At 47.8% G+C, this 27467-nt stretch overlaps 1 protein-coding gene, 1 long non-coding RNA gene and 1 pseudogene across 6 annotated transcripts in view; 1 reads left to right on the forward strand and 2 right to left on the reverse strand.

The window, feature by feature from the left end:
* Positions 1–16748, reverse strand: part of Traf2 (TNF receptor-associated factor 2) — a 28959-nt gene extending 12211 nt beyond the window's left edge. The window contains exons 1-5 of one of the 4 annotated variants that reach the window (NM_009422.3): positions 16670–16748; positions 8674–8892; positions 6879–6957; positions 6484–6582; positions 95–256 (exon numbers count right to left, since the gene is read on the reverse strand). In NM_009422.3, the coding sequence (NP_033448.2) occupies positions 95–256; positions 6484–6582; positions 6879–6957; positions 8674–8861 (528 nt within the window). In that variant the 5' untranslated portion in view covers positions 8862–8892; positions 16670–16748. Of the gene's footprint in view, positions 1–94; positions 257–6483; positions 6583–6878; positions 6958–8652; positions 8893–14644 lie in introns of all 4 variants that reach the window. The other 3 variants (NM_001290413.1, XM_006497849.2, XM_006497850.2) reach the window with 3 other exon arrangements.
* Gm13433 lies at positions 13189–13558 on the forward strand (annotated as a pseudogene).
* A 984-nt stretch (positions 16749–17732) lies between the features above and the next one.
* On the reverse strand, positions 17733–27462 carry Gm35476. Of its 2 annotated transcripts, XR_866044.3 has the most exons (4): positions 27263–27336; positions 24677–24953; positions 19412–21187; positions 17733–17873 (listed from the first exon to the last, which is right to left on the reverse strand). It is a non-coding gene; the product is annotated as a predicted gene, 35476 (long non-coding RNA). The 2 variants fall into 2 exon arrangements; XR_003954005.1 differs by lacking the exon at positions 17733–17873 and having other exon boundaries at positions 17971–21187; positions 27263–27462.
* Positions 27463–27467: the final 5 nt, after the last annotated feature.

The following is a 27467-nucleotide window of genomic DNA, read 5'->3' on the forward strand; positions in this document are numbered from 1 at the left end:
AACTTCAACCATGGCAGTAAATGCTAGGCGACTGCCCATGCTGTGGACACTGCCTCCTAGGCTGCCCTGCCCTGCCCCACCCCGCCCAGCGCACCTCCAGGTCCACGTGGCTACAGGGTGCTCTGCAGTGCTGGCAGCTCAGGCTCCTTTTGGGGCATTCCTGCTCAGTGTGGTGCTCCTTCTCGCTGAGGCGGACCAGGCCTTTACATGCAGGACACTCCGTCAGCAGGAATGGGCAAAGTCCTTCGTGGCAGCTCTGGCAACAAAAGAAGTAAATGAAGATAGCACGCAGACACGCAGGTGGCCACAGCACATGCAAGTGGCTTGCTGTCCATGCTGTCCAGCCTGCCCATCATGGAGACTGACCCCTCAGAACCACTGTATAGACACAGGCCACTGTATCCTCTCTCACTTTCAGAAACCAAGGATGCTGACTCCTAGCTGTGCTAGACTGAGCTGCTTCATTACAGCTGCTCTCTAGTGAATGATACCCCCAGGACACCCAACTCTTCAACCATACACACCCGGACACCCCACCCCACCCCCATATCAGCTTCTGTGGTGATTTGAATAGGTATGGTCCCCATAAACCTATGTGTTTGAATGCTTGGCCAGTAAGGAGTGGCACTATTAGGAGATGTGGCCTTGTTGGAGGAAGGATGTCACTTTGGGGGCAGGCTTTGAAGTCTCCTATGCTCAAACTATGCTCAGTGTAACAGAGCCCCCTTCTGCTACCTGTGGATCAAGAGACAGATGTCTGCCTGCATGCTGCCATGTTCCCCACCATGACAATTAGGGACTAAATTTCTGAACTGTAAGCCAGACAGCTCCCAACTAAGAGCAATCCCCCAATTAAATGTTGTCCTTTATAAGAGTTGCCTGGGTCATAGTGTCTCTGCACAGCAATAGACCACTAAGACACAGGTGACCAGAGGAACATGGCATTAGCAATTTGTTGGCTAAGCTATCTTTTTGTTTTCCTCCCTATACTATTGGGGGTGTGTGTGACAGGGTTTCTCTATATAGTCCTGGCTGTTCTAGAACTCCCTCTATAGACCAGGTTGGTTCTGAACTCTGAGATCTGCCTGCCTTTGCCTCCTGAGTGCTAGGACTAAAGATGTGTACCATCTATGCCTGATGGCCTACATTAAGCACACAGGTCAGTACAGGAAGCACGGTGTAGCCTCCATTGCTCATCCACAGAACTCCCTTCTTCCTAAGTGCTAACTCTATCTCCATGCACAGACTCCTCCACCCCTGGAAACCTTCACCATTGTCTCTCTCTTGCTACGGTCTTTTGTGTGTGTGTGTGTGTGTGTTTGGAAGCAGAGACACAGAGCGAACTACAGAGGAGGAAAACTTCTAGGAGAAGGTTAATAGGCAAGAGGCAAGTTCCTGAGGCTGAGACACAGTCCAGAGTAGGCGAGAAAAGACCCAACAGCAGAGCCATAAAGATCAAATCAGCTGTTCAGAGTTATCCAAATGACTCTGGAGGAAGGTTGCTCTAAGAAGACAACAGGGTGAGAGACCCTCAATCAAATCCTAGGACGGAGGTGGGACTGTAGTCGGGAAAAGCAGAAGTGGTGCATTCAGTCTAAGTGCTTGGCAACCCCCAAGCTAGGACACATAAGGGCTTAGACAACCACACTAACGCTCCAGCCCAAGGGGCTCTGTGTGCCATGATCCTGTAACTCCCTGAGTGTGCAACAACTAGTTATTAAACAAGCACAAAGAGGGGCCTCAGCCAGGCATGGTGGCGCACGCCTTTAATCCCAGCACTCAGGAGGCAGAGGCAGGCGGATTTCTGAGTTTGAGGCCAGCCTGGTCTACAAAGTGAGTTCCAGGACAGCCTGGGCTATACAAAGAAACCCTGTCTCGGAGGAAAAAAAAAAAAAAGGCCTCAAGCTATTATGCTATAACAGTTTACAGAAGGTAAGACTAATGTACAAAAACAGTTAAGTTGGGGCTGGAGAGATGGCTGAGTGGTTAGGAACACTGACTGCTTCTCCAGAGGTCCTGAGTTCAATTCCCAGCAACCACATGGTGGCTCACAACCATCTTTAATGGGATCTGATGCCCTCTTCTGGTGTGTCTGAAGACAGCTACAATGTACTCATATACATTAAATAAACAAATAGTATTTGAAAAAAATTAGTTGTTACTATAATTTAACTAAAAGGCTACTTATGACTTGGGGCTGGGGAAATGGCTCAGCTGATGAAAGTACATCCCACACAAACATTAAGACCTGAGTTTTGACCCTCAAACCTCCTATTTTAAAAAGTCACATATAGCAGTGTGCTCTTGTAATTCCAATGTTGGGTAAACAAAGGTAGGAGGACCCTCAGGTAAGATGGTCAGGAATCCTAGACTAAGTGCTGAGCTTAGGCCAATAGGAAACTATCTTAGTAAAGTGGATGGCTCCTGAGAAATGACACCCAATGTTAACCTCTGGTCTCCAAATGCACATGCACACATGCGCAGCCACATGGAGACACACACACACACACACACACACACATACACACACACACACACACACACACTATACAAAGCTGTTATACGGTAGAAGAAAGCCTAGAATGCACAAAACCCTGGAGTTAATCCTCTATACTAAAAAATAAACAAGAAAAATGACGAGGCATCTTACATTTGCTTTGAAGTAGTCCACAAAGGCCAACACGGGCTGAGAGACAGCTGACAGAAGTTCTGGAGGCACCAGGAGCCTAGCACTGACTTGGCTCTCAGTCCTCTGCTCAGAGTTTCTCTATATTTCTCATACTGGTTTTTTGAGACAGGACCTTATGCAATTCATTCTATGAAACCTGGATTCTGACAAATTTCAATAAACTGTTTCTCTCCTGGGACAGGTGAGGCTCAGTGGGTGAGTATGTGCTTTGTGTGTTCATGGCCCTGTGTTCCATGCCCTGCACTGGCTGCTTCAAATCCCAGCTAAACTCAGAACCTGAGAGTGACTTGAATATTCACTCAATACTCCAGGCTGGCAGGCCACCAAACCCCAGAGATGTTCCTGTCTCTGCTTCTCCAACTTTGAGATTACAGGCGTATGCTGCCGTACCTGACTTTTTTAGATGAGTCCTGGGGGAGACCAGGGAATGAATGCTTGTCCTCAGGTCCTGACCATAAAGGATTACAGAAGACACACTTGTAACAACACATTCAGGCAACAAAGACAAAGCTCAAACTCCCCTAGCAGACACAATCTAAATCTATCAGCATTTATTCAAGCAGAATTCAAATTTAACATTTTAAGAAAATATAGTTGTTAAAACTGAAATTTTGGGGGGTGGGGTGGATGGGTGTGGTTGAGAAAGGGTCTCACTATATAACTTTGCCTGGTCTGGAATTCACTATGTAGACTATAATGATGGGCTGGAGAGAGAGCTCAGTGGTTAGAAGCACTTGTTGCTCTTGCAGCAGACTCAGGTTCAACTCCCAGCTCCCACATGGTGGCTCACAGCCAACCTTAAGTCCAGTTCTAAGGGAGCCAGTGCCCTCTTCTAGTCCCTCTTTGGGCACCAGGTATGCAAGTGATGCACATATACATATACAGATAAAAGCCCATACACATAAAATAAATAAATGTGAAAAGCAAGTCCACGATGAGGCCATGCCGACTGGCACACCTGCCTTCCCAGTTTCAGCTGTTCCCTGGAATCTGTAGCCTGGCTGGCCTGGAACTCACTATGTGGGGACCAGGCTGGCCTGGAACTCACAGAGATCTGGCAGCCTTTGCTTTCCCTAGTGCAGTACCAGGCTTTGCCTTCAGGACAACAGACTTTAATACAGCTTTCAATTCATCTTCAGAATGAAAGACATTATCATAAAGGAAAACAGAGCCAAAGGCTAAGCAGGATTTTTTTCCCATCTTTCAAACATTTTAAATAATTCAAACCATAAAAAAAATGTTTTAGTTACAACCTTAGTTCCAGTGAAAGCTAAGAAATAAAGAGATTTGTGACAGGCAGAAGAGAGGATTATCTGTGGTGATGACTGCACAAAGAGGGTGTAATTTCTTCTCTGGCTTGTGACATTTGCCACCAGCGACAAGTTTTTATCAATAAAATCAGCTAAGGCTGAGCTGTGCCTGCCCTCCCATGTGACCAAACCCAACTCATCTCAGGGACTTTCCAGAGCTCTCAAAGGGTGCAGCCAGGGACTTTCCACTCTGCATGCCTACAAAGCCACATGGCACCAAGCCCATGGCCTGGCTGCAGTTCCTGGCCATCAGTCAGAGGCCCACACAGTCACTGACCTACAGTACCACAGGCCTGGAAGCAACAGAAATCTTGGGGGAATCTAAAGCCTACCACAGGCCTGGGAAGAATTATTCCACTTGCCCCAGGGGTCTCTCAAAACACCTTCAAGAGCAAACAGGTTCTATAGGCCACCATGCCCTACACCCACATTTTCCTGCATCCACCCAATACACCAAGCATGTCACTTCCCTAGGAGCCGTCTCTTTCACAGGCAGCACTAAGCATTTCATTTTAAGGATACAGTGTGGACTATGACTCTTGATCAGGTCCTGACACCATGCTTGAAAAAAATGAGTTTCTTGTTCACCCAAGTGAAGCCCAAACTGCTCAGCTAGAGACTGAAACCTAAAGTGTGACCAGTCAACAGGTCACGGGACATATAGCCAGACACAAGAGGCAGGCATAGGAAAGACAAGGCCTCACTAGCAGCCTGGGCCACCTCTGAACACATGGTCCTCCTGTCTCAGCCTTCTAAGAATAGGGATTATAGGTGTGCATCACCATGTCCAGCGGAATCAAAAACTTCTTTGAAGGTTGTTGACTAAAGCAACAAGAGGAATGAGAAACTTGGTAGACTGGAGGAGTGTCACTTAACCACGTGGCCTCTGTAATGCAGGTTTAACTCAAGATGCCTAAAGGTGACATACTAAAAAAAAAAAAAAAAAAAAAAAAAAAGCTCATGCTAATGTCCACACTACACTGGCCCCTTTCATAGACCACCTCTTCCTCTGGCCTTCTAGATGACTTTCTGTGACCAAAACAAATATACCCATTAGTTAAATAACTTCCAGAGTCAACACAATTCACAGCAAGAAAACTCTTGTGAGTGAGGCAGGGTAGTGCACATCTTTAATCCCAGAACTCAAGAGGCAGAGGCAAGTGGATCTCTGAATTCCAGGACAACAGGGCTATAGAAAGACTGACTCACACCGAGTGTGGTGATGCACGCCTTTAATCCCAGCACTCGGGAGGCAGAGGCAGGCGGATTTCTGAGTTCGAGGCCAGCCTGGTCTACAAAGTGAGCTCCAGGACAGCCAGAGCTATACAGAGAAACCCTGTCTCGAAAAACAAAACAAAAAACAAAAACAAAAAAAAAAAAGACTGACTCAAAAGAAATAGAAAACAAATAACAATAGAGAAATCCCTGGTGGGTATGATATACACCACAGACTCCCACTGAGCTTAAAAGCTGCAGCTTCCTGCAAACAATGAAAACTTTGCAGCCAAAGCAACACAAAGGTGTTACCAAGGCCAGCCTGGCGCTAGCTTCTTATGTAAGGCACTCCCGTCCTACTGTACCTCTGGGGAACTGGAGTAGGACGTGGAAAGAAGTGACAGGCTTATGGTACAGGCCTACCTGCACTATTTGGGTTTCAAAAAGGGTACTCTTTAAACAAAGAAAGAAACAAAATAAAACAAAAACAAAATTCGCTAGGTAGGCCCAGCTAGCCCTCAACTCAGCATTCTCTAGCCTCACCTTCCCAAGTGCTGGGGTCACAGGCATACTCAGAGAAAAAAAGGTCCTTCTTTTCCTTTCTTTTCTGTTTTTTTGAGACAGGGTTTCTCTATGAAGTGATGGCTGTCATGGAACGTTCTCTGTAGACCAGGCTAGCCTCAAATTCAGAGATCTACCTGCCTCTGCCTCCCGAGTACTGGCATTAAAGGAGTGTGCCACCATGGCCAGCTCTGAGGAGGAACTTTTTTCACATACATTAGCCAGGCCAGTTCTAGCAAAACTAGAACACGGCTTCTATGAGAAATGTTTTGTAGGGGTTGAAGAGATGACTCAAAAGCATGGGAGCTGGAGAGATGGCTCAGCGGTTAAGAGTACCATCTGCTCTTCCAGAGGGCCTGAGTTCAATTCCCAGCAACCACATGGTGGCTCACAACCATCTGTAATGGGACTGGATGCTCTCTTCTGGAGTGTCTGAAGACAGCGACAGTGTGCTTATATAAAATAAATAAATAAATCTTAAAAAAAAAAAAGAAAGAAAAAAAAGTTAGGAGCACTGACTGCTCTTCAGAGGACCCAGCTCAATTCTCGGTAGGCAGCTCACAGCTGTCCATTATTTCAGTTCCAAGGGTCCAATACACTTGCACAGACATACATGCAAGCAAACCACACATGCATAGAAATAAATTATTTTTTAAAGTCCACTGCTGGAGACTCAGCCACCGGGCCAGAACAGAAATGTCCATCTACCTCGTATTCTTTCAAGGTCCCCTTCCAAGTGCATCCATCATTGGGACAGACAGCTGGCAGGCTCTCCACCTCTCTGCGGGCAGCGTTATCTGGAAAGGCCTGGAACAGGAATGTCCTTGGGTTACACCCTCTCCCAGTACCCTACTGTCGATGAAGCAACGTCTAGATCAGAGACCCTACCCAAAACTAGCTGAGCCACCCTTTTCAGCAAGCACGTGGGGCAGAAGGTAACTAAGGACCAGCCGGCCCACACTTAGCCTTTCCAACCCTAAAGGTCATGAAGAGGCCACTCTCAACGCCCAAATCCTCATTCCGTTACCAGTGTTACAGAACAAAACCGCTTGCTAAACATTTCTGTTCATTTTGACATGTTTCTCTCAGCACTGAGTACTTACCGAACTACTCTCTAAAATAGAAATGCCTTCTTCATACAGGCCTTCATAGACACAGGCAGCACAGTTCTGGGGCCCAGAGCTGGTGGGAACACAGGAAACACAAAGTCCGCTCAAATGCCCGCTCTGGAGAATCTCTGAGCACTGCCTGCTCAGCCCACAACCCGGCTCCACACTGTTCATTCTTTGTTTTTCTCATCTTTGAACAAACTAGTATATCAACTGTACAATATCATGAAAACCCACAAATGAGAAGCTTCAATATAGAAAAGGGTATCGGGGCCTGAACTTGTAAGGCTAACCATCTCCTCCTTTTTCTTTTTGAATTTGTGATGTCAGGGATCTAGCTAAAGCTTCATGAATGCCAGGTAAGTGCTTTGTCACTGAGCCTTGACTGTAGGCCCTGGCCTCCAAACTACATGGTAGAAAAATGTGGGTGTGTTTATTTCTCCATGTGCACTGCTGCTGCCCTTTCAGACTATAGCAGTGACACATGTCAGCCACCCACTCGTGTGACATTCAATCTACCCACCCAGAGCAGCCTAAGGGAGCTATAATCCTCACACTAGCTTTCTAGTGCCTGTGAAACCAACATGCAATATTTAATCTACATGTCCAAAAATAGTGTTCCAATATATAGCCAATGTGTGTGTGGGGGGGGGGGGAGAAAATGAATATGGGTGCATATACATGTATCTGAGAAAGCTCAAGGTCACATATCAGGTACTGCTCCTTAGGTGCCATCTACCTTTTTCAGATAGAACTCTTACCGGGACCTACAACATGCAGATTAGGCTAAACAATGAGCCCCAAGACCCCTCCTGACTCTATGTCCAGGCATTTGATGTGATTTCAAGTGCATATTTCCATGCCAGGTTTTTACATGGGTGGAGAGGACCAAACTCAAGCCTTGATTTCATAGGAAGCACTTTATCTACCCTGCCTCTTTAATTTTTTAGTTACATTTTTAAAATTTACTGTGTGTGTATAAACATGTACCAAGGTGTGCTGATGGAGGTCAGAGGACAAGTCAGCTCTCTCCTTCATTAAGTGTGGATCACAGGGCTCACACTCAGCCTGTCAAACCTGCAGCAAGTGCTTTCATGCACTGAGCCAGTTCTCTGATGTCTTATTTTTTGAGACAGAGCTGAGGTTGGTTTTGAACTTTCTACATAGCCAAGGATGACCTGAACTTCTGATCTTCCAGTCTCTACCTCCCAAGAGTTGGGAACAAAAATTTAGAGAGAGACAGAGACAGAGACACCAGACACACACACGGGGGGGGGGGGGGGGGGGGAATATACTACCATACATTGCTATGATCAGTTCTCCATTCTTTCTTTTTTTAGGTAGCCCTAGAACTCAGTTGTAGGCCAGGATGACCTTGAACTCAGAGGTCTCCTGCTTCCGCTTCCTGAGTGCTGAAATTAAGGGATGTTTCACCTCACCCAGAAACAATCAATGTTTTTTATATTTTTTAAAAAGAATAATTTATTTATTTTACGTATATAAGTACACTGTAGCTGTCTTCAGACACACCAGAAGAAGGCATCTGATCACTTTACAGATGGTTGTAAGCCACCATGTAATTGCTGGGAATTGAACTCAGAACCTCTGGAGTCAGTGTTCCTAACCGCTGAGGCATCTCTCCAGCCCAATAAATTTTACATTCTTGATTTGAGCTAAGCCTCCAGAATCCATGAAGAATTTGTACTGGCATCCACTCTACAGGACAGTGTGCAATCTGACTTCAGAGCCACCCAGCTGCCCCACCCACCTGGAGAGAATGGATGCACACCTGAGGATGCTGGTCAGGCAGAAGGAGCAGTAGCGGTGCCCACACTGGGCCTGGAAAGGCCTCCGCAGGATGTTTTTGCAGGCTGAACAGAGGTACTTGGCTTCTAACCTGGTCCCCAGGAGGGTCTTGGAGAAGCCAGGCTGTAGCAGTTCTAGGGAGCCAGGGGAAGTCACACTGGCTGCAGCCATGTGAGTTACAACCCCCACACACCACAAAGCCCTAAAAAAAAACACAGACCATATCACACCTCAATTCAGAACAATCCTCTAGAGCAGTGTTCTCAACCTTTCTTACTGTCCCTTATGCTGTGGTGACCTCCAACCACACAATTATTTTCATTGCTACTTCCTAACTGTAGTTTTGCTGCTGTTGTGTAATGTAAATACTTATTTTCTGATGGTCTTGGGCAACCCCTGTGAAAGTATTGTTTCACCCTCCAAAAGGGTCTTGACCCACAGGTTGAGAACCACTGCTCTAGAGGGAGAAAGAGAGGAGAGGAATCTACCAGGAGGCAACCTGGTGAGGTACCTGGGTCATTATACTACACTGACCTTGTAAAAGGATCTAAAAACAGGATTTTAAAGTTCTGGAAAGCTTCTGAGATAAGGCAATTAAATCCCCTGCTACAAATGTGGGAAGAGATGTCAATCAGGGTGACAGATCTGGTGGCTCCCACAATAACTAATTAATGAGCTTCCTACCTGCTGGTACCAATCCTGGCTGGAGCAAGTACTTCCCGCTGACACTAACAGTCAGCGTCTTCCACCCCACACTCACGTCTCTACAGTAAACATGGAGACGGCGACTGAAGCTTACCACAGGCCAGCAGGGCAGGTCCTAGACAACACCCTGGTGGTGGCCTTACCTGGGCACAAGACACAACCAGACCAAGACACTGACCACTGTGCTTCCTCTTCAGCATCAGTTCTCCACACACACAGCCTGCAAGCCCCTCTTCCCGGCAGACTAGATCTAGCACTTGTCATCTTCTCCAAGACACTTTGCTCAAAGCCAACTGGAGCCCATTCTTCCTACATCCTTTAAACATCCCCCGCCATGCCAGAAGAGCCACCTCAGCCTGGTCCATCGCGCTTTCCTTTTCTATCCACTTTGGCTCTTCAATGCCACGTTCCTCCCTTATCCTCTAGCACAGCAGCCTCTACTAGGCTCCCTCTCAGCTCCGAGTAATTACACAGCAAGTGGGCTTTCCTCTCACCCATTTTCTCAGGTAGCTCTCTGGGAAGAAGTCTACTCGGGCTGAGGCAAGTGTCCTGGACTACCTAAGGTAGCAACATGGTACACTAAGTCTTCCAATAGCTTCTCACATCTGGGGACCACCATTTCCCAGTGACGACCTCCTTGCTGTATTTCCATCTCCAAGACAGTGTAAAGGCTGGGGGCAGCTGCTAACCATCCTTTCTGCCAACCAGGGTTCCTTAGAGCCTTTGAAGGGTGTGGGAATACAGCTGGTTCTCACAAAAGAGCAGGCTAGTCCCTATGAGACAAGGAGGCATCTGGGGATGTGGGTTGGGAGGATGGCCACGACCTCCCAAGGTCTTAGCTCTGAAGTAGGGGTTCAGTCTCAGCTGAGCTTAAGGAAGAGGTGGGTTATATGTCCTGAGATATAGATTGTAAAGTGTCTGGTATCTGAGGTGTGCTGAAGGCAGGGAGGTCATGAGCAGCAGCAGCCCAGAGTCCTCTTCCCAGCAAAACCCCAGTCACATTTCATTCAGTTAATGAATCACCTTCCAGAACCATTCCCACACTTAGTGCCAGAGGCAATCACCCGGCTCTAGGACAACAGCAGCGATGGCCACCTCACGCCTGTACAACTGCTGGACAGGGTCTTGCTGTCCTTCAAACCTTGTTGGCCCCACTGACCTGCTGCCCTGCTGTCTTCATGTCCCTCAAAGCCTTGGGGCATTCACACCCTGACATGAACAAGGCCTTGTCCAGCAAACCACTGGTGGAAAGCTACGGTGTGGGAAATCAGACTGTGGGTCTGCTGCCACAGTGAGTCACTTGGCTCTAGGTCTACTGGCCTGCAAAAATGAGTGACTGGCAAGTCAGCCAAGGCTGGACCTCCCTCCTCCCTGCCCTAGTGTTGGGAACAAAAATAAAGGGGGTCCCTGGGGAAAAGTGGGGAGGAAAAGGGGCCTAACGTCCGGCCAGAGTTCCTGTGCTCTGGGCAGGTAGATGCAGGCAGAGCTGCGGGACACTTTTCCACTTGGCCCCAGGTGAGCATGCCTGACCCATGCAACATGGGATGGAAAAGGGGCAGCCCCTGACCGGGGACCCTGGAGCTACCTTGCTAAAGCCCCAGGGTTGTAGGAGAGAGGGAATAGGGGAAGAAGTTCCCAACACTGACCAGAGTGCGCAGTGGGTCTTGATGGAGCAGAGACTCTCTATGGTTTAAGAGCTTTATTATAGAAATGCATGGAGAAAGAGAGAAGGTAGAAAAAGGGGGGGGGGGAGACAGACAGACAGACAGAGAAGGCTAGAGAGAGAAAAAAAAGAGAGTAGAGGAAAGAAGAAGACAGAAAGGGAAGAGGAGAGAGAAGTGAGAGGTAAAAGGACAAAGGAATAGGTAAGAGAGCAAGGTGGGGGCTGAACAGCCCTTTTAATGGTCTTCACTGTTGCTAGGTAACTGGGGAGGAGTTTAGCCTGAAGGTCAGAAGCTTGGGCCATTGCTTATGTGACTACTGACCATGCTTCTCTTGTGGGGCTGTGGGAGGTGGTACCTTAGGCAGGGGCTAGAGTCCCAGGAGCATGAGGGAACGCCTACCATGTCATGTAGGTGAATTATGACCATCGGGGTTCAGACCTCAGCTCAACTGGATACCAGCCTGCAATTCCCCACACCCTAGGGACCTATCAAGCCCACAGGTTCTGAGTCTGCTCTGTGCCCAACCCTTGCAATCCTGCCTCCTCTGACGGACACCCTGCCCTCTGTTCTGCACACCTAAACATCACTGCCCACAGCGTCGAGCCACACTCAGAACAACACCAACTACACAACTGCTACACTGACTGTGCCCTGACGCCTGACCTTGACCCCGCTGCTTCCTTGTGCTCTCAAACACTCCAGCCCTAGGCCCTCCTTCTCAGGTGCTCAGAGACCCAAGCACCAACAGGCCATGACTGAATAAACAGCAGCATGGCCTTTCAAAGCGATGCTCATCATAAAGCCAACTCTTACAAGTAGCTCACTACTCCTTCAAGCGTACTTTGATTCTGATGACACATATTAAAACAATCCCACACCATTCACAAAGCACTGGGGACAGCTGTCACCTGCCACCTTCTTTTCATTCACCACATGTTTTTCATGAGGCTCAGAACTAGTGTCTTGTTTCTGCCTTTCGTGCTGGTTTCTATGAACCAACCTTTGGCTGAGGGTGAGTCCAGAAGCCAGAGTCCTAACCTGAACAGAGCCTAGCAGCCTGCAGAGCTCACATGAAACTGTTCTGTGTGTCTCAAAGAAGAAAATTCATCTGTTCCCCGAAAATGGGGGAACTTACTGGCGAGCACAAGCAGAAAGCCTTGAGATCTAAGACAAGTACACACGACTTCTGCACCATGAACGGCTTGTCCTCTCTCCCTGTCCACCCCTGGGAACCACTCAACAGCAGCACAGTGACCCCTACACACTCATGGAGGTACCCTTTACAAAGGCACTCATCCCTGTCTAAGGCTGAGATTCCCGAAGGGGACCTGCACAGTGGTGACAGCACCAAGACAAGTCTGTATTGTCTGTCACCTGCAGGACACAGCTGGCACATCCCCACAGACAATCATAATCCTGTATCCTAGCTCACAGAGAATATCTATAACTTACATCTGCTCTAAGCACCCAAGAGGGTGACTAGCCCTGGTTAGGAGGGCAGACCTGACTCTGTCCCTTTCTCTGTGGTGGCATCACATTTATATCTGCTTTGTGAGATGAAATTCGCTAGAGCCAAGGAGCTTACAGGTGTCCGGAGCAGCTCAGTGAGACCCTATGCCAAAGCCCCCAGCTGGCACAAAAGAACTCTAGCAAGACTTGAATGCAGGGTAGGTTTTATATGGAACACTGACCTGTGGGGGGTGGGCACCAGTAATCGGAAGGCATTTATATACACAACTGTCAAAGAGCAAATTAATTTAATTAACAGAAAATGTAGGGCTGGAGAGATGGCTCAGCAGCTAAGAGTGCTCCCTGCTCTTCCAGATGACCAGGATTTGGTTCCCAGCACTCACAATGGTAGGTAACAATCCACCTATTTAACTCCAGTTTCAGGGGAACCCAATGCCCTCATGTAGCCTCTACAGACACTGCACTCATGCGGTGATCATGCAAACAAACACAAAATATAAAAAATAACTTTCAGTAAACCTTAATTTTAAAAAGGCCACAGGGCTGGCAAGATGGCTCAGTGGGTAAGAGCACTGACTGCTCTTCTGAAGGTCCCGAGTTCAAATCCCAGCAACCACACGGTGGCTCACAACTAATGAGATCTGATGCCCTCTTTCTGGGGTGTCTGAAGACAGCTACAGTGTACTTATGTATAATAATAAAAAAATAGGATTTTTGGCGTTCAGTAGTCGCGGTTGGTGGCAACAACCGGGCCAAGATGTTGTGGAGTCTGCTGGCCGTTCGTCAGATTGCCCAGAGGACCATCAGCACCACTTCACGAAGGCATTGTGAAAACTAAGTTCCAGAGAAACAAAAGCTGTTTCAGGAGGACAATGGGATGCCAGTCCATCTGATGCCCTCCTCTACAGAGCCACAGTGGCTCTGACAGTTAGTTGGTGGCACAGCCTATGCCATCTATCTGTTAGCTACGGCTGCATTTCCCAAGAAGCAGAACTGACATCGTCATCCCAGTCTTCACATGGTTCAGTTTCATCAATGCTCGATGAACCAGGAACCTGATGAGTAACTGAGCTCTTCTTTGGGGATTAATATTTATTGATGTCTATTAACTGCCACCAATAAAGCAGTCCTTAGCCAAAAAAAACAAAAAAACAAAAATAATAAAATAAATCTTTGGGCTGGAGTGAGCAGGGACTGAGCGAGTAGAATTGACCTGAGTGAGCAGAGGTCCTAAAAATTCAATTCCCAACAACCACATGAAGGCTCACAACCATCTGTACAGCTACAGTGTACTCATATACATAAAATGAAAATAAATAAATAAAAAAAAGAAAAAGGCCACAACACACAGTAGGGCTTTAAACTCCATGTCTATCCTCCCAGATATGCCCCTTAGCAATCTCTTCTGCTTCAATCTCACATGCCTAGCAATAACAGATTTGGAATCTCTCCCTCTCCCTCTGTGTGTGTGTGTGTGTGTGTGTGTGTTTGTGTGTAGCACCAGGGCTCTGTTAGAACCTCAACACTCAAACATAATGAACGGACAGCTCCAGCTCTGACTGCATAGCTTCTTTGCTGCTACTGTGGTCTCCTGAGTCAGAGGGACCTTTATCACAGCATGAAGTCTGGGCCTACTCAGCTCAGAACCTCAATGGCTTCCCAGCTCTGGTCATTAAAGCTACAGCTGCCCAACTCCACCTGTCTTCCCTATCCCTGGTTCCCATCAGTTCTTACAGGTTTGTACCATGCCCAACATAAGCCCAGGTACTGGCCGTCAGAAGACAAGGAGTGCAGAGCTAGAGAGAGGAAGGAGGAATGCCAGCTTCTATAGCTCTCCCCTCCTGGATCCTTTACTGACGGCTGCAGCCACATCAATAACTAGATGGCCCAGCTGGTAATGCCATAAAGTGATAGTAGGTACACAGCACAGAATCTGTTTGTGCAACACAACTGTCCAGCCTGTCACAAACTCACCTCCTCTCACAACCCATGCCCTGTGCTCTAATTGAGCACGGCAACCCTAAGACTATGTCCAGGTTCCAAATCCTTGACTTTCTTTAGCTGAACCATCCACCAAAATTACAACCTGCCCCAAATACTAACTCCACTGCCCACCTGGGTCCCAGATCCTAGATGCAGCAGCCACCGTGTCTCCTCCTCTATGGACATGAACAGGGCGAGCACACTACAATTATGAGATGGATGTCCAGTGTGGCATCCAAGCTGTCTCCAACCCTCTATGTAAAGGGGGCAAGGCCAGTACACAGGGACAGATGTTCAGCATAAGCCTGGAAGCCGCACAGCCCATCCTTGGCATAATCTGGAGGATCTATGGACAACTCTTTCTAGATTTTTCTTTCTTCTCCAGGTCATCCTGTCCATGCCTGTAAAAGCTCCCACCCCATGAAACCCACCTGCCAAGCTACACTGACAATCCATGTAGCAACCACATGGGAAGTGGAGGCCTGACACCCCACTGTCAAGAAGGAAACCCCAAACCAACTCTCAGAAAACAGTAGTGAGAGGAGAGGCAGGAAGCATCTCCTTCTTGGAAGAAGGTTTTCTCCAAGTTGGCTGCTGCCATGTCCTCTGTGCTGTCCAGCCTGCTGCTACTTCATGGGTGCAGGAGGAACCACAGCAGGGATTCCCAGAGAGCTCTGACTGGAAGTGCTCAGTGTGCTGCAGCCCAGGAGCCAGTGAGACTAGGTTATGAATGCACATGGCCCTTGCTCAGGTGTGTGGACATAGTGGAGAATCTCCTGAGGAGCCCATGGTGACTGGCAAACAGGAGAAGAGTAACAGGGTTCCAGGCAGCCTGTATTGTCAGAGAATAGTCAGTTTAGGTACGGACTAGAGGGTCCCAGGGAAAAAAACAGCCAACAGGTAAACACCTCACAGACCTGCTAGGCAGGCAAGGAGCCACCAGTTCAGACCAGAGACACAACTGCTGACAGCACTCAGCCTTCCAGATGTACACACAAGGCTTGATAAAAAACAACCCTTCCTTCAGCTTTTAAAACTCAAGTATTTATAAATCCATCATTAAGTATTCAGCAATAAAGTTAATTTTTAAGACTTAAACATCAATTTGAGATTGCTTGGGGTCTCCACCTGATAACAGTTAACTTTGGGTCACTAAATACCACCTTTCTCAGTCAGTTACGCAGGCAGGAAGGGGCCGTGGTGGCAAGGTCAACTGTGACTTCTCTGGGGGACTGGTAGCCAAGCTAGTGAGTTGCACACAAGACAATGATGACATTGCATTGTGTCCACGGAGCTGAAAGTTTGTTTCTCCGATTTTGGGGCCCGCTGGGAGTACGTCTGTGAGTTCTAATCAATCTCATGTCCTTTCCACCTACTCAGGGCTTCAAGTCCATCATGTGGAATATACACTAGGTCCAACCTCCATTAGGCAGGCGTCAGGAGGTTAAGGGCCCTGGGATCAGTCTCCACACCCTGACACATATGCATCTATCCCATCAACATAGTTTCCAGGGCGGTGGTGGCGCAGGCCCTTTAATCCCAGCACTCAGTAGTTCGAGGCCAGACTACTTTACAAAAAGCAAGATAGTTTCCAGAGAAACAGAGGTTCTGAGGGGCAGAAAGGTGAGATCTGAAAAAATAAAGGAGGACAGGGAAGGTAAACCACCAACAGGGAAGAGGCCTTATGGGGGAGGTGGTGTCCGTGATTTGTGTAGCCGGGTGTCAGAAAAGGCGACGTAAATTTGGCAGACCAAATTTGACTGCCCCATCCAAAAAGCATAAGTGGGTGGGAGGTGAGCGGTAAAAGTGGCCTGGGAGACCAGGTATTCGCTCAAGGCCAGTAAGGGCAAGTGGGGCTCGTGGGTCCCTCGGGCGCGATGCCGGACCGAGATCTGGGGCAGGGACCGTACTGCTGTAACCCCGAGCCACCGCGGTAGGCGCGCAGCCAAGCACCGCTGCGGACGTCGCGAACTTTTCCGGCCCCCCTCCCGCGACTTTCAGTTTCCGGCTCCGCGGCTCCGAAAAGTCTACCCACCCACCTCACCCAGACAGCGGCGGCCCCGCATCTGACCCCCAACCGCCACTCCCACCCCGCGCCTGACCCCAGCCCGGCCGCCGCTGAGAGTAGACCCCCCGCTTAGATCCGCGCCGCCTCACCCAACGGTCTTCGCGCGCCCGGAACTCAGCGCTCGCCGGGAAACACCCCCGCTGCCGCGGCCCGCCCCGTCTGACGGACAGACGCACGCGCCTACCAGGAGCTCACAGGGAGCAGCAGCGGCCGTCGATTTGTCAAATAGGCCGCCTTGACTCTGCCCGCTGACAGACGGAAGCAGGAACCTACCAGGAACGAGCACGGAACCGCAGAGAGCGGTGATTAGTCAGAGCGGCGCAGGGGGTGGGGGCTAAGCCGGTTTCTCCGGTTCCTAGCAAGGTTGTTGAGGAAGCTGCCTTGAGCCTCTCTTCGTGGACGTCAGTCACTTGCAGTCACTTGCCACCAAATGTAACTCGAGTTCGAGCCCTGGGTCCACATCGTGGAAAGAGAGCAGGGGTTTATGCATTATTTAGTCATACACACAAATAGACGAATAAGTGTAATTTAAAAGTTTAAAGAGTTAACATTTCAATGAATATTTGCGAACAAAGAAGTGTAGACAAAAGGGTATACTGTGGAACAAACTGACATACTACAGCTTCCGCGACGAGATTTTTTTCCATCTGTTGTGGGAGAGGTTGCAAGGATGAAAGGCAGGTACAAGGGGAGGGGGAGATGGGTGGGATGGGGTGCATGATGTGAAATGCACAATGAACCAATAAAAAGGTTTTTAAAAAAGTTTGAAGGATTCATCAAGAGCACCTTCAACCACATGAACAGGGAAATGTCCCCCAAGAAAGCTTATGTTTGGAGACTTGAGTCTACGTCAACATGTAGATTTGTACACCTCTGACAATTGTCTATTCTCATCTCTGCAGTCCTGTTAAAAAGGTATTTTAAAAAAATTATAAGTATGTATGTCTGTGCACATGAGTGAAGTATCCAGGGATTCCATACAAAGAGGCCATTGTATCCCTTAGAGCAAAAGTTATAGGCTCAGGGCTGAAGAGATGGTTTAGTGGCTAAGAGTACCGACAGCTCTTCCAGAGGTCCTGAGTTCAATTCCCAGTAACTACATGATGGCTCACAACCATCTGTAATGGGATCGGATGCCCTCTTCTGATGTGTGTCTGAAGACAGCTACAGTGTACTCATAAAATAAATAAATAAATCTTAAAAAAAAAAAAAAAGTTACAGGCTCTTGTGAGCTGGGACCCAAACCAAACTTCAGAACTCTGAGAGAGCTCTTAACTCCTGAGTCATCTCTTCCTGCAAAAAAGAAAAAAAATATATATATATGCTGACACATATCTCTATATATCTCTAGACATCACACACACACACACACACACACACACACACACACACACACGCTACACACATAACCACATATAAACAACACCATACACATATATGTATATACACACAAAGTATTTAGAGCTCACCATCAGGGGTGTCCAACCCACAGCATGTATCCCAGGATAGCATCCCAACATTTGTAGCTGTTATATCACAGTGTGGAAGGATGGACACCTCTGCACTCTACCCTCTGTGTCTTGCCTGCATTCATTCTGTAACTGACTTTAAGAGATACTTATGCTCTTCTCTTTGGCAACCAGTCTCTTGAAACAATGTACCCCAGGAAATTTAATTATTCTCCAGGAGTCTCAGAAGGAGAAAGAAGGCTGAAGCCTGGGGCCAACCGAGGAAGAAACTTGTCTCCTGGGAAGAGATGTGCAGCTTCAGGCCATCTTGCAGGCTAGCCGAGCTCAGACAATGATGGGTCAGTGATGGACAGGACCACACCTTGACCCAGCCTACTTAGTGATGCATACCTCCAGCCTCTACTTGAAGTTAATTACTTCATCCAGGAGCTGGAAGGTAGATATGGTGAAGGCTGTGTCATTGAATCTCTTTGTTTTTCTTTCTAGTATGGATACATTGAATAGATCTTTTCTGCTTTTCACTGGTAAAGTTCACCTCTGATTAGCTTATTGAGGACAAATGATTGAGCAGGGCTTGTTCGGGATGCCAAAACAGGCTCTGACCCTAATAACTCTGGTAGCAGTTTAATGAAGATTGCAAGGATTCTGGGAGCCGAGGGAGTCCAAGTGAGATCCTGCAGCTATGAAAACTGTTCTGGGACAAGAGCTGCTTGCAGCAGGCACTGCTGATCCAACCACATTGACTGCACACCCTTGCTCCTGTGGAAGTTGGAATTCCCCTAACTGAATCAGGAATCCCACCCATAGGACAGCAAAGTTGTCCTCTTCTGCTGAAGTTCAGGCAACTGCTGGGTCACGTAGCTTCCTGGAGCCTTTGGGGCTTATTCACGGTAGTGAGTCCACACCTGTGGAGCCTTCTTTACCAGTGGGAGGAGGTGTTTCCTGAGAGCCCCGAGGAGCCTGAGAAGCTAGCCTGAACGTAAGCTCATTCGCTGAGAGCATCTGCTCCCTCAGGGCAAAATGCAGGTGTGCTCCATGCTCCAGACCTTCCCTCACCCACATCCACCAAAGATCTCATTGGCAACTGTGCCCACAGACCTTAAAGGCAACAGAGCCAGAGACCATCGTTGCCATAACAACCTTAACCATAGCCTACCAGTACAACACCTGCTGCCACAAAAATGTCACTTTAGACTTTTCTACTTGGAGATTTTATGTGCACTCTTTGGGGGAGGGGATGAGAGGGGCTGGTCTGTAGAGTGTGTACCAGAATTAGACCAGATCAAGAGAATGGGAGGTGCTCTCACTGCCCCACCCACCAGTACAGAATTGGGTGACATCCTGGGGACTCATTTCACTCACTGGCTGGGAAATGGGTGAGTCACTGTGATTGTTGGGGATTCCCATGTGGGTTTCTTCCTGCTAAAAAGAAAGCAAAAGTTACTCAGCAAGACAGCCACTGAGGGCGAGGCAGAGGTTGGGGTGTCCCTTGGGCAGACTCAGGAGGACCCACACAGCACCTGCTCACTCCCTGAGAACTAGCGTCAGCCAAGAACCACTGACAGCAGGACCTGGAGGCATGTGACTGTACCCAGGTGCCAGGGTACTAAAGAGAAAGCTGCTGTCTTAGGTCACAATGTTGTGAGCTGAGGGCCTGTGGGCTTGACTATAAATCAAAGCCGATGTAATGGACACCAGCTGCCTTGACTTGGCCAAGACCAGGACACTAGGCAGCTTCCCACTGGTTCTGAGGAGTCAGCTTCCAGTGTGACCCTCCTCCCACCCCTGTCCGAAGGCTTCTCGAAGCAAACTGTGGCCCTTTGGGCAACGTGGTTCCCTGCTGTCTTTCTCTTTGCTGTTCTTGCCTCTTTGGTGTGGCTTGTGCACTGGGGTGCCTGGTTCTGATTGCTCACTCGGACCTCCAGGCTGAGCTGTCCCTTTAGGACCCCTCACCTCACTTCAGATAGTCTGCCTTTTGGGACAGAGCCCAGTTTGTGCCAGGGACAGGAGGCGGAAAGGCTGACATGGTCCCTCACAGTATCCTGCACAGGGGATGCTCCTCTGGTGTTGACAGTGGTCCCAGAGGTGCCGTGTCCACTCACCTCAAGAGTTTACTCTTGTGTTCCCTTTCCTCGGGCATCTAAAGTCCAGCCCCATGCTTGCTTCCGAGAGAAGACAGTTTCCACACTTACTCTGCAGTCAGCTGGCTAGAGCTTTCCAGAAAGGCCCATGCCAGTATTAATTCGCAAATCGCCTGCACTCATGCAACTGCCTGGGGAATACAGGAGACTTGAGGGCCTTTCTGGATGGCTCCTTGGGGGCCATTCTAGGGGTTCATCAGGCAGTGATGTTCACTTCATAGTGAGTACTTTTAGACCAGTGTCCTCCTGGCAGCAGGAATGAGGGAGTCTCTGGAGGCACAGGAATGCAGGGTAAGTGATGAGCTCTGTATGGCTTAGTAGGTAAGATGCTTGCCGTGCAAGTGGTAGGACCTGAGTTCAGACCCCCAGGACCCGTGTAATGCCAGATGCAGTAGTTTACCGCTGTAGTCCTGTGTGCCTTATGCAAGACAGGAAGCAGAGATGAGAATTACTGGACGCTTACAAACCAGCTAGCCCAGCCTAAGTTAGCAGTGTCAAACAAGAGACCCTGTCTCCAGGTGTAAGGTGAGGAACGACACCCAAAGTTGTACTCTGACCTCCACATACATGTTACTGTACACACTTGTCCTGTCCAGTCATCATAGCCCACCCCAGCACGCTCTGGCAGATCACTTGGTTCCAACCTGCTTCAATGTGTCACATCTTCAGCACACATGCCACCAACCCCAGGCAGAGAGAAAGGCCCAGCCTGGCTTCAAAGCCTTTGCATCAAGCACTACTACCCTTGTTGCGTTTGCCTTAGACCGTCTTCAGGTTTTAGAGCCTCAGGATGAAGCTGCTGTCTTTCCTGGTGATCCTGAGTTCTCACGACCACAGACCCATCATCTGTACAAGATGTAATGGGAGCATTTATGAACTGTGGCCCATGTGGTCCAGGGCCCCGTGACATCCATCCTTCAATCTGGCTGGCTGTCAGATGATGGGCAGAGAGAGCATAGGTCTTCCTAAACTTCCCAGAAAACAGCAAGTATGCCACCTGTTGGCCAGAGAGGAAAGTGGCGTGGGAACACTGAATGGGCCATGGGCAGAATCTTGGCATCAGACAGGTGACTGGGATGTCACAGGGCAGGCTCACAGTGACCCACCCACCTGCACCGGTTCTCCGTACACTCAGACCCAGCAACTGGAGTCCCAAGGCCATTCATCCACATGTCTGAGATGCCTGTGGTGACTCACAGCTGTAACTCAACACAAAAGAGGTCCCAGGGTCTCCTGTCTACAGCTCCTGTCACAGCTGGGTGTCCCTGCCCCTCCATACCATATTCTCCGTAGGTCCTCCAAGCATATCAGCCTTTACCACCAGCATCAGAAGTAGCTGTGACTATTCACAGGTGATCCTCAAGATACACCCTCATAGAAGAAAGGGCTTGCGATCTCAGTCCCTCCTTCCTTCAACCCCCTGCCAGATGTGTGCAATTCTGTCTCAAATATTCATAGTCTTTGTTCTCAGGAAGTGCTAGAGTATATAAGGAGGAAGGCTTGCTGAAAGGGAGACTCCATCTATACAGCCATAAGGAAGTCAATATCTGTGCTGGGGTGAGACTCTTACAGATGTTTTGTTTGTTTTTGTTTTTGTTTTTGTTTTTGTTTTTGGAGACAGTGTTTCTCTGTGTAGTCCTGGTTGTCACGGAACTTACTCTGTAGACCAGGCTAACCTCGAACTCAGAAATCCACCTGCCTCTGCCTCCCAAAGTGCTGGGATTAAAGGCGTGAGCCACCACTCCCGGGCTCTTATAGATGTTTTGAGATTTGCTCCTCTAAGTAACCAGTCATCCATGCTTTGTAAATATCCAATAAACTCATTGGTTTGCCAAGCTGGACTGCAGTAGACTTGTACTTTTGGCTGTTGTTGGTCCCTTACTTGGAGAGAGTAGGCACCTCTATATGTCTCTGGGAAAACAGAGCACTAACATCCTCTCAGCCATTATGCCCTGGGCCAAAGAACAGGCCAAAATGGAGCCTCTGGCCCTGGCCCTGGCCCTGGCCCCGGAACTTGGACAGTCTTCTGCTTCCTTAGATGTTAGGCCATCCTGACAAACTCGTTCAGCTAGCAGGATCCTCTCTTGTAGCCTCTCCTTCTCATGGCACTTTCTGCATCTGGCAGGGGCTCACAGTCGACTGGTGGAGAAGCACAGCTCCATCACCATCGTTATACTTTGTCTGCACCTTTATAAACTTTATGGTGGGTTAAACATTCATTCCTCCAAGCATGGCAGTGTATGGCAGTGTATGCATGTCGTCTCAGAACTCAGGAGGCCAGCAAGCGCCGGGGCTTGAGGTACACAGGAAAGCAAGATAAGCGTGAAATTGAAACCAAACAGATCAGTATTTCTGCTTTGGTTTGTTTTTGGTTTTTCCAAATGGAGTTTCTTTGTGTAGCTTTGCTGGTCCTGAAACTCTATCTGTAGGGCAGGCTGGCCTCAAACTCACAAGAGATCCACCTGTCTCTGCTTCCTGAGTGCTGGGATTAAAGGCCTCTGCCAACCACTGCCTAGCACTTAACCGAGTTTTGAAATAACAGTATAGTCCGGTTTCTTTTTCCAGGTTTGGGGTGTCTTGTTTTGGTTGGTTGGTTTTGTTTCTTTGATATGGTGGTTTGAATAGGTATGACCCCCATAGACTCATGTTTGAATGCTTGGTCTATAGGGAGTGGCACTATTAGGAGGTGTAGTCTTGCTGGAGGGAGGTATGTTACTGTGTAGGAGGACTTTGAGGCCTCATAAATGCTCAAGCTATCCCTAATGTGGCACACAGTCTTTCCTTGCTGTCTGTGGATCAGGATGTAGACCTTCCTATTCCACAAGATTCCCTGAACTCTGCTTAATGTTTGGCTGTGGATCCCTGCCTCCGTTTCTATCAGCTGCTGGGTAAAGCCTCAGATGACAGCTATGCTAGGCTCCTGTCTGCTAGTATAGCAGATTATCACTAACAGTATCAGGGGTGGGCTCCCTCTCATGGCATGGGTCTCAGGCTGGGCCAGTCATTAGTTGGCCATACCCTCAATTTCTGCTTCCTCTTTTTTTTTTTTTTTTTTTTTTTTTTGGTTTTTTGAGACAGGGTTTCTCTGTGTAGCCCTGGCTGTTCTGGAACTCACTCTGTAGACCAGGCTGGCCTTGAACTCAGAAATCTGCCTGCCTCTGCCTCCCAAGTGCTGGGATTAAAGGTGTGTGCCACCACTCCCAGTTCATCAGGGATATTTCTTAAGGATGTCTCATGGTGCTTGGATTCTTTTATTTTTATTTTTTTTTTTTTTTGGGTTTTTGAGACAGGGTTTCTCAGTATAGCCTGGCTGTCCTGGAACTCACTTTGTAGATCAGGCTGGCCTCGAACTCAGAAATCCGCCTGCCTCTGCCTCCCCAGTGCTGGGATTAAAGGCGTGCACCACCACGCCCGGCCTAGTGCTTGGATTCTTAAGTCACCTGGAAGTGAAGGGGAAAAGATCAGCAGCGGGGAGTCTTTTCTTCTGTTGTTGTTGTTTTGTTTATTTGTTTTCATTTTACAGCTGAACTTTAATAGACTGTAAATTGGAATTGTTACATTTAAGACAGAACCTTAAAATTATTGACTGATTCATTAGTTCAAAATAGCTTTATAAAAAAAAATTAATCTGAGTCGAGCGTGGTGGCGCACGCCTTTAGTCCCAGCACTCGGGAGGCAGAGGCAGGCGGATTTCTGAGTTCGAGGCCAGCCTGGTCTACAAAGTGAGTTCCAGGACAGCCAGGGCTATACAGAGAAACCCTGTCTCAAAAAACCAAAAAAAAAAAAAAAAAAAAATCTGTAACAAACTTAACATCAAATGCAAAGGCTCCGATGTTTTTGAACAAGGCATAGGTACAAAGGTCCAGGGACAGGACCAAGAACAAGGGGCTCAAACATTTACCACAGCCCCTAGGATAACTTCATCCAAACACTGGCTGGAGGCCTCATTGTGTGAGTGATGAACACTCCAGGTATTTGACAGCACGGATCTCTTTTGCCCTGGCTAGCTCCTGCAGGTAGGTGATGGGAATCAGCTTCTTCTTCAGCTTCTCAGTTGTGTCCTTATCATCCCTAAGATCAAGCTTTGTCCCCACTGGCATGATGGGGGGACTGGTGTAGCACGTCAGGATACCACTTTGCAGAGACATTTTCAAAAGATGCAGAACTCGCCGGGAGTCTTTTGCAGCCAATCATTCAAGGTACAAAAGTTAAAAAGAATTAATCCCTCCCGCAAGCCACATCTGAGTAGAGTTAAAATGCTCAGGCTGTTGAGATGGTTCTGAGGGCCAAAGCACTCGCTGCCCAGCTTGCCGACCTGAGGCCTTTCTCCATGACCCACATGGCAGAAGAGGACTGAGTCTCAGAAGTTGTCCTCTGAAGTGTGTCTCACTACTCCTGGGAAGCCCTCCACCCACACATGAATGCATGCACAAAATAAATACAACATTTAAAAAAAAAGAAACACTCCTACCAGCCAGCTACTCACCTGGGTTTCCAGGGGGCTGAGAAAGGAGCTGAGTTCCAGGCCAGACTGAGCTCCATAATGAGCAGCCAAAAGATCCTTTACCGTTCATGGACGCAATTGTATTTATCAGAACTCTTGTCTCAGGGTCAGCCCTGTAGTGCCTGTTACCACTGAGCTCATCAGTGAGATGTCTTGAATTTTCTCAGGATGGAGAAACCTGGACGAACCCTTGGAAAATGTCTGAGTTATCCTCTTAGGAAAGAATTCTGCCAAGCTCATGAGAGGGCAGAGAACACAGCTGAAGACAGCAAGCAAAAACAGAGAGAGGCACACAGTTTATACGGCTTCATAAAACTTATATTTATATATATATTTATAATTTATATAAATATAAATTATATAAGTATATAGTATATAATTTATACTTATATGCTATGTATAGAATATATATTTATATGCATATAATTTATATAAATATAAAATTTTATATTATCACTTTTTTATTTTGAGACAGGATCTCACTGTGTATCTCTGGCTGACCTGGGACTCTGAGAGATCCACCTGCCTCTGCTTCCCAAGGGCAGAAATTAAAGGTGTGTGCCACCTTGTCCTCTGACTTACACACATACCATCCCTCCCCAAATTGAAAACAAATGCACATCAGGAGGAAAAAAAAAGTATTTCTGTAACTTACTGTTAAGATTTGTTTTAAGGGCTGGAGAGATGGCTCGGGGGTTAAGAGCACTGACTGCTCTTCCAGAGGTCCTGAGTTCAAATCCCAGCAACCACATGGAGGCTCACAACCATCTGTAACAAGATCTGGCGCCCTCTTCTGGAGTATCTGAAGACAGCTATAGTGTACTTACATAAAATAAATAAATAAATCTTAAAAAAAAAAAAGATTTATTTTAAAACTTTTTAGCCAGGAGTGGTGGTGCACACCTTTAATTCCAGCCCTCCAGAGGCAGAGGCAGGTGGCTCCCTGTGATCTTTTAGGCCAGCCTGGACTACATATCAAATTCAATCCAGCAAAAGTTACATACTGAGACCCTGTCTCAAAACAAAACAAAACAAAACAAAACAAAAACCCCACAGATTTTAAACCTTTTATTTTCTATTTATGGATACTTGGTCTGCATGTAAATCTATGCACAGCATGTGTTCCGTGTCTGTGGAGGCCAGAAGGCATCTGAGCCCCTGAGATGAATTATAGATGCCTGGGAGCCACCTTGTAGGTGCTGGGAATTAAACTCAAGTCTTCTGGAAGAGCAGTCGGTGCTTTTTACTGCAAAGCCATCACCCCATTTTTTAATTAAAAATAAAATTAAAGTGTGATTTTTTAAAAATTTTATTTTATTTTATTTTTTGGTATCCAGAGTGAAGGTGCATGCTTTTAATCCCACTAGTCAGGAGGTAGAAGCAGGCAGATCTTTATGAGTTCCAGACTAGCCAGTCCACACAGTGAGCCTTTAAACAAACAAACAAACAAACCAACCAAACCAAACCACCACCACCATGTATGTGTGGTGTGTGTGTGGAGTGTGTGTGGTGTGTATTCCATCTTGTTTTAAGTGTATGGGCATTTTGCCTTTACATGTCTGTACACCAACTGTGTGCCTAGTGCCCTCAGAGGCCAGAAGAGGGAATCAATGCCGCTGGAGTTAGAGTTACATCCTGCTGTTCTCAGGTTCTCTGCAAGAGCAGCAAATGCTCTTAGCCACTATGCCTCTATAATCATTTTGTTTTCCTCCCCAAGCAGGGTTCCATGTAGTCCTGGAAGGTCTCAAACTTGCTTTGTAGCTAAAGATAACCTTGACCTTCTGATCCTCATATCTCCACCTGGCAAATACGGGTGTTGCAGAAGTAATTTACATTATTATTATTATTAATTTAATGTATATGAGTACACGGTAGCTGTCTTCAGACACATCAGAAGAAGGCATAGTATTCAAATACAGATGTCAAGAACCACTATGTGGTTGCTGGGACCTCAGGATCTCTGGAAGAGCAGTTCCTGGAGAGAGAGCATCTCTCCAGGCTCCTTTTTTTGGTGTGTGTGTATTTTTGTATTTATAGGGTGTTTTTGTTTGTTTTTTGAGACAGTTTCTCTATGTAGCCTTGGCTGTCCCGGAGCTCGTTTGGTAGACTAGGCTGACCTCGTACCCAAAGATTCTTCTGCCTCGGCCTTCCGAATGCTGGGATTAAAGACCACCACCTCGAGGCTGAGTTGCTTATTTTTAAAGTAATTTTGTTTCTATGTATTCCAAAGAAGCCATCAATGGTTCACATGTTTCTGGCCCCACAAAATTTGCCAGCTGCTGTTTCTCTCCCAGAGAGCACCTCCAAAGGAACTTCGAAGTACTGGTATAATGCCAAGCTACAAGCACAAGAGAACCTGGATTCTATCCTGGGATCTCCTAAGGCGTGGCCTGGAAGACAGGTGTATACCCACTGGTGTGGGGGACGCTGGCCCAGGTTCTCCAGAAGTAAGGTGGTGGAGACCGGCTGGGATCAGTAGGATCCCACTTGTACGGCACCTGTGCTAGCATGGCGTGTGTGTAGGTCTCCAGGGCCCCCTTCTCCGTGCCTCACTCCCCTCGCAGATACCTGTGTTCCCTCTCCGCCCCAGCTCTCTTCCGGGTCCCCACTCTTTTTACTAAGGTTCTTCTCTCTTCTGCACTTTTTTTCTCGGGATCCTCCACTCTCTTCTTCGGTCCTCCCGTCTGCTCTCCATGTCCTCTCCGCTCTTCTCTCCTTTAGGGTCCCTCACTCTCCGCTCCCTTCGATCCCCACACAATTCCCACCCCTGGCG

Source organism: Mus musculus, chromosome 2 (assembly GCF_000001635.26).
Source record: "Mus musculus strain C57BL/6J chromosome 2, GRCm38.p6 C57BL/6J".
Lineage (NCBI taxonomy): Eukaryota > Metazoa > Chordata > Mammalia > Rodentia > Muridae > Mus > Mus musculus.